The sequence below is a fragment of the Vipera berus genome, assembly GCF_964194415.1.
Source record: "Vipera berus genome assembly, chromosome: 3".
Taxonomy (NCBI): domain Eukaryota; kingdom Metazoa; phylum Chordata; class Lepidosauria; order Squamata; family Viperidae; genus Vipera; species Vipera berus.
Window position 1 is genome coordinate 111157632 of NC_138204.1, and position 12917 is coordinate 111170548.

Below are 12917 nucleotides of genomic sequence, written 5' to 3' on the forward strand. Positions count from 1 at the left end.
CAACAGAATCTCATGAAACCCTTTTTTTTAAAACAAAAGATCATTCAGATATTTCCATTGGTGGGTAATAATAGACTTTGTTGCTAAAGCAGCTCAAAGAGTAATTGTACCATACTATATGCCAACTATTTGTAAATATGTAAGTAGTCCTTGACTTACAACAGTTCCTTTAGTGTCCATTTGAAGTTACAACGGCACTGAAAAAAGTGACGTATGATCGATTTTCACACTTACAACAGCTATGGCATTCCCATGATCATGTGATCACAATTCACACATTTTGCAACTGACATATATTTATGACATTTGCAATGTGCTGGGGCTCATGTGATTGCCTTTTACGACCTTCTGACAAGCAAAATCAATGGGGAAGCCAGATTCACTTAACAACCGTATTATTACAGTTGCAATGATTCATTTAACAACTGTGGCAAGAAAGGTAGTAAAATGGGGCAAAATTCACGTAACAACTGTCTCAGCAACATAAATTTGAGGCTCAATTGTACAGGGGTATCAATTGTTGAGAGACACATGCCCCTGTACATCCTGTTTTTCAGCCAAGTCTTATTATATTCACTGGCCCTTGAGGACCACCCGGAGGCTTCAGCTGGTGCAGAATGCGGCCGCGCGAGTCGTGATGGGGGTCTCCCGATACTCCCATGTAACACCTCTACTCCGTGAGCTGCATTGGCTTCCGGTTGCCCTTCGGGTGAGATTCAAGGTGCTGGTGATGACCTATAAAGCCCTAAATGGTGAGGATCCGGGATATCTGAGGGAACACCTGCTGCCAGCATCAAGCTCCCTTCGTCCAGTGCGCTTCCACAGGGAGGGTCTTCTCAGGGTGCCGCCGGTTAAAGATTGCCGGTGGGTAACACCCAGGGGTAGGGCCTTCTCAGTGGGCGCGCCTGCCCTTTGGAACCAGCTGCCTGCGGAGCTTAGGACTGCCCCCGACCTCCGTTCATTCTGCCGGGACCTGAAGACCTGGCTCTTCGAGCTCTCTGGCCCAGGCTGAGAATTGTTAATTTTTAATTTTAACTGGGGTTTTTATTTTCTCTCAGGGTTTCATTTAATCTTTTTTAATTGTTTTAACTTTTGTATGGATTTTCTTTTAAATACCCTGTAAACCGCCCTGAGTCCTTCGGGAAAGGGCGGTATATAAATCTAAATAAATATAAAATAAAATAAAATAAATAAATACAACAGATCCATATATGCCCCCCCACCTAAAGGTTTGGGAAAGGCCTCTTTATTGTTGAATCCAATCCCGCCGCCCCCCTCACCCCCATCTAATAAAAGATTCATCTCTGTTCCAACATCTGCAACTCTTAGGTGCAAGAAAACATAGTTCCAAAGAGTCCAGCCCACCCTGGAACCTTGCCTACTTTTCCGGCCCTGCTGTCTAATCTGGCAGCTCTGGCTGAAGGGCCTCTTTGACTGTCAAGCAGGGGAGGATGTGGGCCCCTCCCGCCTTCCTTTCCTCGGCCAGCAGCGGGCAAAAGCTGCTGCAGGAAGGCTCCCGCTGCGCCGGGATCCTTTGTCTCTCCTTTGAAGAGGGAGGAAGGGGCAGACAGAAAGACCCCCACTCTTCCCTTCCCTTCCGACCCACTGGCGGCCTCTTTGGGTGGCTCTCGGGTCGCCTTGTCAATCACCGCCGTCCAGAAGCCAGAGGGTTGCCCCGCGCTCCCGCAGACACCATATCAGATTGGAAAGCCATTATTTACTTACTCGGCCATGCCGGTTTGTGTTCAGGCAGCTGCTCCTGCTGCCGCCGGGACTTCGCTGCCGCCTTTTGGCCGCTCATGGAGCGCTAGAGAGCACGATGGCCGCGCCTCCCGCCTTCTCCGCCCGCCGGCTCCTTACCCTGCAGTTGCTACTTCTGCTATTCGCCTGTGCACTCCGCGCTAAGGTAAGGGGCCAGAGGTGGCGAATGCGAGGCAACCCTTGGCGGCGACCGACTTTCAGCCGCTGCTGCACTTTGGGGGATTTTGTGTGCCCTTCCCGAAGGATTCCCTGAAAGGCACTTTTGCAATGCGCTCCCGCCGCGGCTTCCCCTAGCTGGGCTCGCTTGCCAGCAGACGCCGCCGGCCGTAGCCACCCTGCCCCATTTCGGAAAAGCAATACCCCTGAACAATCCGTTCTTGAGTAAGGTCTCATGGCTCTCCCGGCGACACGACGCTACTCGGATCTGTCGCGAATCTTGGCTCCGTCCGAATCGACCTCTTTTCTAGGGCGTTTTCCCGCCCCATTCCTTTTAAAATTCTACGACCGGTGCCGAGCAAGGAGAGAAATGCGTGAAACGACGGCGCTGATTTAGCCTGCTGCGCTGCCCTCTTGAAACTTCCCACGGCGTCTGCTTTAAAATTCAGGCTGGGATTTTACTTTTAATTATTATTTTGCTTCCGAAACCTTTTTCCCTCTTGCAGCTAGTTCATCTCTACAACTCATGGCATTGTCACTTTAAAAGCGTCTCTGGACGTCTCGAATTGGAAGAAACCCACCCCCCTTCCCCCTCCTAATGCAGGACAGAAAATGGACAGGCGTAGGTTATTTGTGGTTTATCGAGTACACAGTTGAATCACTGAAACAACCGTCCTGCGTGAAAATTCAGAATCTGGTGGTTGTCTTTTAAAATTTATTCATTGCTGAACCTCAACTCTTACTCCGATGTTATTCTAATACTCAAGGTGGTTTGCAGCAATAAAAATAGGGACAAGGAAACAAAGTAACTCGGTTAAAATCAAAATCAAAGTTAATGAAAATAATCAAGAAGTTAAACCTTGCCAGAGAGATCCTAAATAATGGGAGAGCAGGAGCCAAGCTCCTTTCCTTAGGAAGTGCATTGTGTGGCTTGCCCAAGTTCCCGATTGCCCCATCTTCTGGCAGCAGGGGCATTTTCAAAGGACCTCTTCTGCTTACATCAGGAGCTGGCCAGATTCATGCTGGGACCGGGAGTGCAGCAAATAAGCCCTATCCCTATTTAGGATTTTGAAGATCAAAAAGGTACTTTATGTTGTGCCAATAGCTATGATAACCAGTGAAAGTGTTTCTAGTACCGGCATCGTATGATCACAGAGCCGTGCAATAATCAGTAACTTGGCCCCTGCACTTTGTACCTTCTGGACATGTTTCATGAGTAGCTTCACATAAAGGGTGTTGCATGTCAAGATGAGTTGTAACCAAGCTGCTGATAGCTGTTCTATCAAGTAGGTCAGGAAGGGTACTCGGTGGCCCATTAGCTGTAGTTCTGCATATTTATTCTTCACCACAGCCACTTTGCAAATCCAATGACCATGGTGGTCAAAGAGCCTTCTTGATTCGCAGGGGAAACGAGCTCTACCCTAACCAAGTCAGTTTTCTCTCTACTAAATAGCACTTCTGTCTTATCTGGCAATAATGTCAGCTTATTTTTCCTCATCCAGGTTATCAAAATTAAGCATTTATCAATCATGTCAATTCCTTCCATGGAATTTATTTTATTTTATTTTATTTATTTATTAAATTTGTTAGCTGCCCATTTGGTTGCAAGGCATTAAATTAAAAGGTAGAGAGCAATAACAACTGGCTGTCATCATCTTGCTGATGGCATCCCGTTCCAAAACTTCAGTAATTTCATGTATACCTTAAAAAGCACAGGAAGCAAAATAGAAAAGCATATTTCAGTGTCGAACAGGAGATGCCCAAAATACCTTCTGAATATACGCTTATCCAAGCATCCAGTGACTAGCAGGATATTTATTTATTTATTTATTTATTTATTTATTTATTTATTTATTTATTTATTTATTTATTTATTTATTTATTTATTTATTATTGGGACTTATATGCCGCCCTATCTCCCGAAGGACTCAGGGCGGCTAACAACAATAACGTACAATAAATACAGAAGTTAAAATAAAAATAAAAATTAAAAGCCCCTGTAGAATAAATAAAAATTAAAATTAAAATAAATTAAAAATTAGAGTTAAAAATTAAAAAACATAATTAAAATCCCTGTCAGTCCAGGTCAGCCAGGTGGAAAAGGAGTGTTTTGAGGCCGCGGCGAAAGGACTGGAGATCTGGGGCTATCCGAAGCTCAGGGGGGAGGTGGTTCCATAGGGCTGGCGTTCCCACAGAGAAGGCTCTCCCCCTGGGGTCGCCAGCCGACATTGTCTAGCCGACGGTACCCTGAGGAGGCCGCCTCTGTGTGAGCGTACTGGGCGATGGGAAGTTGTTCCCGACAGCAGATCGTCCTGCAAGTATCCCGGGCCTAAGCCATGTAGGGCTTTAAAGGTAAGTACCAGCACCTTAAATCTCACCCGGAGGACAACCGGTAACCAATGCAGTTCACGCAGGAGGGGTGTAATATGGGAGTATCGGGGTGCTCCCATCACTACCCGCGCGGCCGCACTCTGCAGCAGCTGAAGCCTCCGGGTGGTCTTCAAGGGCAGCCCCATGTAGAGAGCATTGTAGTAATCTATACGGGAGGTAACGAGTGGGTGGGTGACTGTACGTAGGGCATCTTGGTCCAGAAAGGGGTTCAACTGGTGTACCAGGCGAACCTGGGCAAATGCCCCCCTAGCCACGACTCCAATGTGATCTTCAAAACTGAGTCATGAATCCAGGAGGACGCCTAGATTGCGTGCTCTATCAACGGGAAGTAACATCTCTCCTGCTATAACCAAAGATGGAACCTCCTGGGCTAAACAAGATGCCGGTACGTAAAGCCACTCAGTCTAAATATAATAACTTTTATAGAAAGAAGAACATTTCACATGTGGGGGTGATCAAGGTATTGTAGGAATGAATTTGCTGTGGCTGTTTCTACTGTATCTAAAATTTCAGCACACGGGTCAGAGAAGTGGCTTATCCTGACTCCTGTAACCTTCTGTGCCATTTTAAAGAACATTTGAGATGCACTTTTCTAAGTATGTTGCACAACACTGGGAAACAAAATTCTATAAAAATAAGGGTGTGCCATGCACAGGCCCAGTTCATTCATCTTAAACTGCTTTCTCTTTCATGTATCATGTTCACAACTGGTAATGTCCAAATGTAGTCAGTTCTAGTAATTTAGCTGAATATGTTAAAAGATTTTGCTTTCTGGACAAAACAACGATATTGTCTATTTCAGAAGAATAGTTCTTTTCCCTGTTTAGTTTCTTCTTAGCTTTTGGATTGCTTATCCCCAGAACGTTTTTAAGAAGAACTGCCAGCTTTTCCTTCTCCCATTTTAGGTAGGGAAGAATGGGGTATTCATTTAGCCTTTTGTGAGACATGCAAAGACATACCTTCTGACCTGACCAACATGAAGTTCCAATTAGAGCCCTGTGCTCTTTAATAATTCTGGTCTCCCCACAGTTGTAAAAAGTTCTCCATCACACCCTTTCCTTATTACAGAACATCCATTGAGAATTCAGGCCATCAAGCACTACCTCTGTCATTAGATGAAGGAGGCAACCCCTCCCCATTTTAGTCCACTTGCTTTAGCTGCCTTAGATTTCATGGATCACTGAACCCATTGTAGTTTCTGTTTTTCAGAAACCCCACAGGGAACCCTCCTCCTGTCTTTCGTTTTGAATAAGAAAGAGTCACCTCTTTTTCCATCTGGGATGGGGAGCATTGCTGGTCCATTCAAATGCATCTCAGTGATTTTCTTATGCAAGAACCCCAAACCTCTATTAGCTGGAAAAATATATCAGCTCTCTTTGTTCAAAATAGATGCACGCTTGTCATTAGGCAAGCTGTGATTTTGTCATCACCTTCAAATGCTCACGCTGATACGTAAGCACCAACTTCCCCCAAATTAACAGAAAAACAAAAGCAGTGTGCAGTGCCAATGGCATCATCATCATCATCTCTCATGGATAGAAATGTAATCAGGATGCACTATGCCACTTCTTTGCAGTTCTGTAGCAGCTACTAACATTCCAGGAGATGCAACAGCTCCTCTCTATTTTCCACTCCTTCCCATACTCACTGTCACTCTCTGGAAGATCCAGGACAGTGACTCACAGATATGCAGCAGACAGTCTTTTTCACGTGCTGGAATTCATAGCTTATCTGTGTACCCTATGTGGATAGATAATTCTGTCAGGAACCGATTGCAGAGGCTAATATGAAGCCTACCTTATTTCTCTATAGCATCTCAATCAATTCTGTTTTCTCTGTATTATTCACATATAGATATCTAACCATCCAGAGTAATGCAGGAAAGTGATATTATGGCTGCAGGTGATACAAAAGAAATTCAGGTTGTCCTAGCTAAAAGACTATAATTGGGACCAGAATCTCTGTCACTAAATGATGTCATTAAGCATGATGTCATATAACTGCACTGCTCAGTGGCAGCAGTTCCATCAGTCTCCAGTTAGTAAGTGAATCACTGTGGGTCATTAAATGAGGACCTCACAATCAGAGCCTTCCACTTCTTACTGGCTTCCCCATTGACTTTGATAGTGGAAAGCCAGGAGGGAAGGTTGCAAATTGCGATCACATGACCATGCAACACAGTGATGTTCAGAAATTCGGGCTGGTTTCTGAGTACCCGGATCACAATCATATTACTGCAATGCACTGCAATGATCAAAACTTCAAGGATTGATAATAATCACCACTCATTCAGTGCTATTGTAGCTTTGAATAGTCGCTGCACATCTTTTGTTTACCCAGGTGTCATGAAACCCATCGAAAGAATTTCGAGGTATTATTTTCCTTAAAGAATCTTTTATTCAGGAAACAAAGTATCTGCACCACATAGTTCAACCCAAAAACTAAATTCCTCTCCCCTGGATAAAAAGTAACAAAGTACAATTCCCACCCCCAATAAACAGTCATAAATCACATTCCCCAATTAGCTTGAAGCGCGGGCTTTCTCCCCAGCTCTCTAGCCTGCCAAAACGTTATCAGCTCAGGACCCAGTTTGTCCTTGGATTCCTACGGCAGAGTTATCATTATTATGACTAACTGAACTCTCATTCCAGTCCCCTCTCCCAGCACCAACTAATTCTAAAAGCATAGAGAAAATGGCTGCATTTTCATCTGTTGTCAAAGCAAGAACATCCAATGTTAGCAGCATTGACATACGGCCCCTCTTACAAAAAGGACAAATCCTGTAATGCAAACAAAATCATACGTTAGGAGGTTGCCTTTTGGTTTGTTAGGGTGTTTCTTATAGAATTTATCAATGGGTCTGTCAGCTTTTACATCGCTAGATTTTACCCAGGTGGCTTCAGACAACGGATCCCCTTTCCTTTGCACTAAGTACTGTAGCTTCCCTTTAAAAAGTCTAGAATCAAGAATACGCCTCACTTCATAGTGAGTCTGTCTTGCTACTATGAGAGGTCCAGGTGCCTTTCTAGGGGGAGGTCTTAAGGTGGAATCCTGAAAAGGTTTCAGCAGGCTACAATGGAACAAAGGGTGGACTTTCCCTAAGAGTCTGGGAAGCTTTAATTCTAACGTGACCAGGTTAATGATCCTTACAATGGGGAAGGGTCCCAAGTATTTCGGGTCTAACAACTTACTAGGTAACTTAAGTCGTAAATATTTTGTGGACAAATAAACCTTTTCCCCCAACTTGGAATGACGTTTGAGGAGATCTCTTTTTATCTGCTTGCTTTTTATATGTCTCCGAAGCCTTTTTCAAAGCAATTTTCATGGTTCTCCAGACTTCTTCCCACCCCCTCACCCACTGATCAAGAGCTTGGGAAGTGGAGGGTCCCTGAGGATATTCAGGTATTGGGCTGAACTCTTTTCCTGTGGCCATTTTAAAAGGTGTGAAACCGGTGCTGCTATGAACAGAGTTATTGTAAGCCACCTCTGCAAAAGGGAGGAGATTAGTCCAGTTTGTCTGCTGATAATCCACATAGCATCTGAGATACTGTTCCACCATTGAGCTCGCAGATTCAGCCTCCCCCTTGGTAGATGGGTGAAAAGCCAATGACAGTCCAATTAGCTTAAGAGAATCCCTCCAAAACCTGGCTGTAAACTGCACCCCCTGGTCTTAGATTATACGTTTCAGTGCACCATGCAGTCTGTAGATGTGTTTTAGAAACAACTTGGTTAGTCGCTGGGTGGACAGGAGCCCTTTGCAGGCAATGAAGTGAGCCAGCTTTGAAAACAGATCTATCACAGTCCAGATAACTGTATTTCCCTTGCTTTCAGGTAGGTCTACTATAAAATCCAAAGCAATTTCTTCCCATGGTTGGGAAGGGTCTGCTACCGGTTGTAATAGTCCAGGGGGGTTCCCTGGAATTCTTTTCATGGTGTCACATACAGCACAACTCTTGACATAGTTCTCTATATCCTGTTTCAATCTCAGTCACCAAAATTGCTGGCAAATTAGGTGTAGTGTTTTTAGATATCCAAAGTGCCCAGCCTGTTTTACATGATGGCCATGCCGGAGCACGTTAAGGCGGAGGGTTTCAGGCAAGTACAATTTGCCCCCTTTGTAAGCCAACCCATCCCTGCATGTTAGGGAGGTTTGATTGTCTTTGAACTCTTGGTCGGTGAGGAGCTCTTGTTTTATTTTCTTTGCCCCAGGGTTGTTGGGGTTTGGGGCTCTCGAAGGTGGGACTCTGCGTGGCGTTAGTTGAGAAGCAGTTTGTGGAGTAGATATAATTGCTTCATTAACCTCTTCACGCTGGATCTTGTATTGGGGCAGTCTGAATAAAGCATCAGCTAAAAAATCCCCCCCCCAATGTACTTTAGGGTGAAGTTAAATCGGTTAAAGTATTGGGCCCATTGTACTTGTTTCGGGGACAATTTGCGGGTAATTTTCAGAGCTTCTAGGTTTTTGTGATCAGTCAATACTTCGAAAGGCACCTTGCTCCCTTCTAGGTAATGTCGCCAGTTTAATAGAGCCCAATGAATAAGGGGTAAAGCAATTTCAGCAATGGAGGGGATGAACTGGTGGTAAAAGTTGGAGAAACCTAGAAAGCTCTGAAGCTGTTTGCGAGTCTTTGGGGGTTGCGATTTGACTACGGCTTTCACTTTAGCTGGGTCCATTTCAATGCCTTCACTAGAAATTCTATAGCCAAGATAATCTAGTCAGGTTTGGTGAAACTCACACTTTGATAGTTTAATATAAAGTCTGGCATTCAGCAGTTTCTTTAGTACTTCTCTCACTAGTTTTACGTGGTCAGTCGTATTCGTGCTGTATATCACAATATCATCAAGATACACCAAAACCCCTTTGTATAAATGGTCATGTAGTACCTGACTGATAAGCTGCATGAAGACAGCCAGAGCCCCCTGTAGTCCAAACAGCATGACTTTAAATAGGTAGCTCCCCATGGGACAGTTAAAAGCAGTCTTCCACTCAACTCCCTCTTTTATCCTCACTCAGTAATATGCCTCTCTTAGGTCCAATTTAGTGAAGACACTCCCTTTTGCCAGGTGGGATAGTAAGTCCTTCAGGAGGGGGAGGGGGGTATTTGTTCTCCACGCTCACAGCGTTTAACCCTTTATAGTCCATGCAGAAACAAAGTGACCTGTCTTCTTTTTCTTTAAATAATACCGGAGCTCCCACCTGAGATTTGGCCTGTTCAATAAATCCTCTTGCTAGATTCTTGTTCACATACTGCTCCATTTCCTCCATCTCCAGTGGGGTCATGACATACATCCTCGGCGTGGGAGTTTATATCCCGATAACAGTTCAATGGAGCAATCATTAGGCTGGTGGGGAGGCAAGGTGTCGCATTCTGTCTCACTAAACCCCTCTGCTAGGTCCCGGTACTCGCTGGGGATGAGTGGCTCTCCTAGTTGAAGCAGAGCAGCTATGTTCGCTAGCTCGTTAGAAGGGCTAAACTGTCCGGTAATATCAGTCGAGTTAAGGGGGGGCTTGGGTCCTATAGGTAATCTCACAGTTCTCATTCCCTTCTCCCACCAGATAAATGGCTTCCATTTGTCTAACCAGGCTCACGGCCTCAGTCATTTTCGGAGCCACCATGAAATGAATGAACTCCCAGTGTTCACCTATTTCTAAGTGTATGGATTCAGTTAATTGCGTGACTAAAGTTCCTCCCATTACTTTGCCTTGGTTTGGAGAGCAGCATTGTTCATATGCCTATTTTCAGGGCAATTGGCAAACTAATAATGCACCGGGAGCATCCTGAGTTTACTAGTACTTTCAGATCTACCTGTGCCTCCGTCTTAGGGATTATGAGCTTGGCAGGCAGAAAAAAAAGTGGAACGGGTCGACTGACCATTGGGTCATTCTCTTCTTTGTCATCACTGTCATAGGAGGGCAGAGCGACAGCACGTACGGTTTGGGCCTCAGCATTCTCATGCGTGGGCAACGTGACTTGGGCAAAGGGTTCCAGTTGGATTTCTCTTTCATCGGCTGCTGGGCTGGTTTCTTTCTTGCCGGTGGTCCCGGTCTATTCTGCCCTTGAGGGTAAGGGACTGGGTAACTCACTGCTCGATGTCCCTGTTGTCTACATCTGAAGCATTTGATTGATGGGCCTACAGGTGGCTTGGGGTTTTCCACGGCTACAGTGGTTGGAGGCTTTTGGGGTGGTGGTGGCTGCCATCTGGGTTGCTCTGGCCTTGGCCCGGCTTCTTGCGGTGTTGCTTCTTATAGCGGGCAAGTTGGATGTTCAGCCTTACTGCTGCCTGGTACCATTCTTGCAATTGATTAGGGACCGCTCGATAGACACAAGCCTGGGAGTGGTGATCATCCAGTTCCTCCTTGAAATGGACTAGGGATTGCTCGGGCCACCTCTCTATTTGGCCGGCTATCTTGAGAAACTCTCGCACATATTCTAGTGCGGGCCTGCCAGCCTGTCTTATTTTATGAATTTGCTTCTCTGCTTTGAGGGGTATGAATGGGTCCTCAAACCTTACTCTGAGTCCTAGGAGGAAGAGGTGGAGGTCCCCCAACTCAGGTGCTTGCTCGTTGTATAAATTTTTCAGCCGTTTGGATGCTTCCCCTTCCAAGTTGGCCACAACCATGTCGATCATAGCGGCTGGGTTCGGGTAGTAATAGGCACAGCGGTTCATGTGAGAACACACTTGGTTGAGGAAGATCAGCTTCTCTGGGTCTCCATCAAAAGTTGCTCGAAGGGGTGGCACCATCAGTGGTTTCTGCAGTCCCCACTGAGCCTGCATTCTCAGTGGTTGTTGGCCTCCCAACTGTGAATGTTGCACCCTCAATGGTTGCTGACCTCCACATGGTGGCTGCAGCATCCCCAGTTGCTGAAGGCCCCTCAGTGGTTGGAATATGTTCAGGGACTGCGGCCACCCCCACTGCTGTTATTGCACTGCTGGTGGCTGCTGGCCCCCCAGCGGCTGTGGCATCCCCAACTGCTGTGGGACCCCCAATGGTCTCAGCGGCTGCTAAAGTGGCCCTCCCAGTTGCTGCAGGCCTCCCAGTGGTTGCTGCATGTTCAGGGGCTGTTGCCCCCCCCCGTTGCTGCTGACCTACGAGCAGTTGTGGCATCCCCAGTTGTTGTAGGCCCCCCTGTGGCTACTGCACATTTAGAGGCAGCAGCCAGCCCCACTGCTGCTGCTGCGCTCCCAACGGTTGCTGACCTCCTGGAGGCTGTATCATTCCCAGTTGTGGCAAGGCCCCCAGCTGCTGTTGCTGCACTGCCAGAAGCTGTTGGCTTCCCTGCTGTGGCATCTCTCATTGCTGTAGAGCTTCGGGCTGGGTGGCCAGTAGGCACGTCGGTCTGGGCTTCAGCTGTTCCAGTGGTGGCTTGGGCTCTTGCCTCACCAGCAGCGCTCTGGGCTTCTGGAGGGGCGACGGCACTTCGGCCTGCCATGTTTGGAACAGCCGCTGGGGCTGTCATTCTCTGCGGGGCTGGAGGCTAATGTATATGGCTTCATGGACAGGGAAGCCGCTTGCCCTGCGCAAGTTGGTGACTGCCCCGCCGATCATCATGATCGATTGCGTATGGAGAATGGGACGGTTGTTTCCCACTTCTCATCTCTAGCTCCTCAAATCTCTCCACTAACTTCTCTACTGTTTGACTACAGACTGTGGACAGGTACTTCCACTCACCAGAGTCCTCAGCTCTGGACCCAGTTTGTCCTTGGATTCCTACGGCAGAGTTGTTATTATTATTGTGACTAACTGAACTCTCATTCCAATTCCCCCTCCCAGCACCAACTAATACTAAAAGTATAGAGAAAATGGCTGCATTTTCATCTGTTGTCAAAGCAAGAACATCCGATGTTGGTAGCGTTACATCAGGACTACTTGTACTCATAAGATTATCTGTTGCCACCTTTGGCAATCTTCCCAACAAGGCAAAGTGATGGGCAAGGGGACACAATATGGCTTATACTACTAGGAGTTTTGGGGGAGTAGAGGAAATCTCATTCAAAGCCCCATAGGATGGATGGCTCAACCTTGGAAGACCATGTAGGAGCTGTGACTAGGGGGGCCTTCGCCCAGGTTCGCCTGGTGCGCCAGTTGCGGCCCTATCTTAGCCGGGATGATTTGTGCACGGTCACTCATGCGCTCGTGTCCTCTCGTCTGGACTACTGCAACGCTCTCTACATGGGGCTGCCCTTGAGGACCACCCGGAAGCTCCAACTGGTACAGAATGCAGCCGCGAGAGTTGTGTTGGGAGTCTCCCGATACTCCCACGTTACACCGCTGCTCCGTGAGCTGCATTGGTTGCCAGTTGTCTTCCGGGTGAGATTCAAGGTACTGGTAACGGTGTTCAAAGCCCTCCATGGCATGGGGCCGGAGTACCTTAGGGAACATCTGCTGCCGGCATCAAGCTCCCTGCGCCCTGTGCGTTCCCACAGAGAGGGCCTCCTCAGGGTGCCACCGATCAGAGAATGTCGATTGGTGGCCCCCAGGGGGAGATCCTTCTCTGTGGGTGCTCCGGAGCTGTGGAATCAGCTACCGGTAGAGCTCCGGATGGCGCCCGATCTTCGCTCCTTTCGTCGCGATCTCAAGACGTTTCTGTTTGTACAAGCCGGCCTAG

The 12917-nt window shown here is 47.0% G+C and overlaps 1 protein-coding gene across 1 annotated transcript in view; it reads left to right on the top strand.

Annotated features, from left to right (window-relative positions):
- Positions 1-1819: 1819 nt before the first annotated feature.
- Positions 1820-12917, top strand: part of LOC308666508 (ADAMTS-like protein 2) — a gene marked incomplete at both ends in the record, with an annotated part of 66755 nt that continues 55657 nt past the window's right edge. Inside the window, one exon of the mRNA XM_081325374.1 lies at positions 1820-1906. Coding sequence (XP_081181500.1) covers positions 1820-1906 — 87 coding nt within the window. The remainder of the gene's footprint in view (positions 1907-12917) is intronic.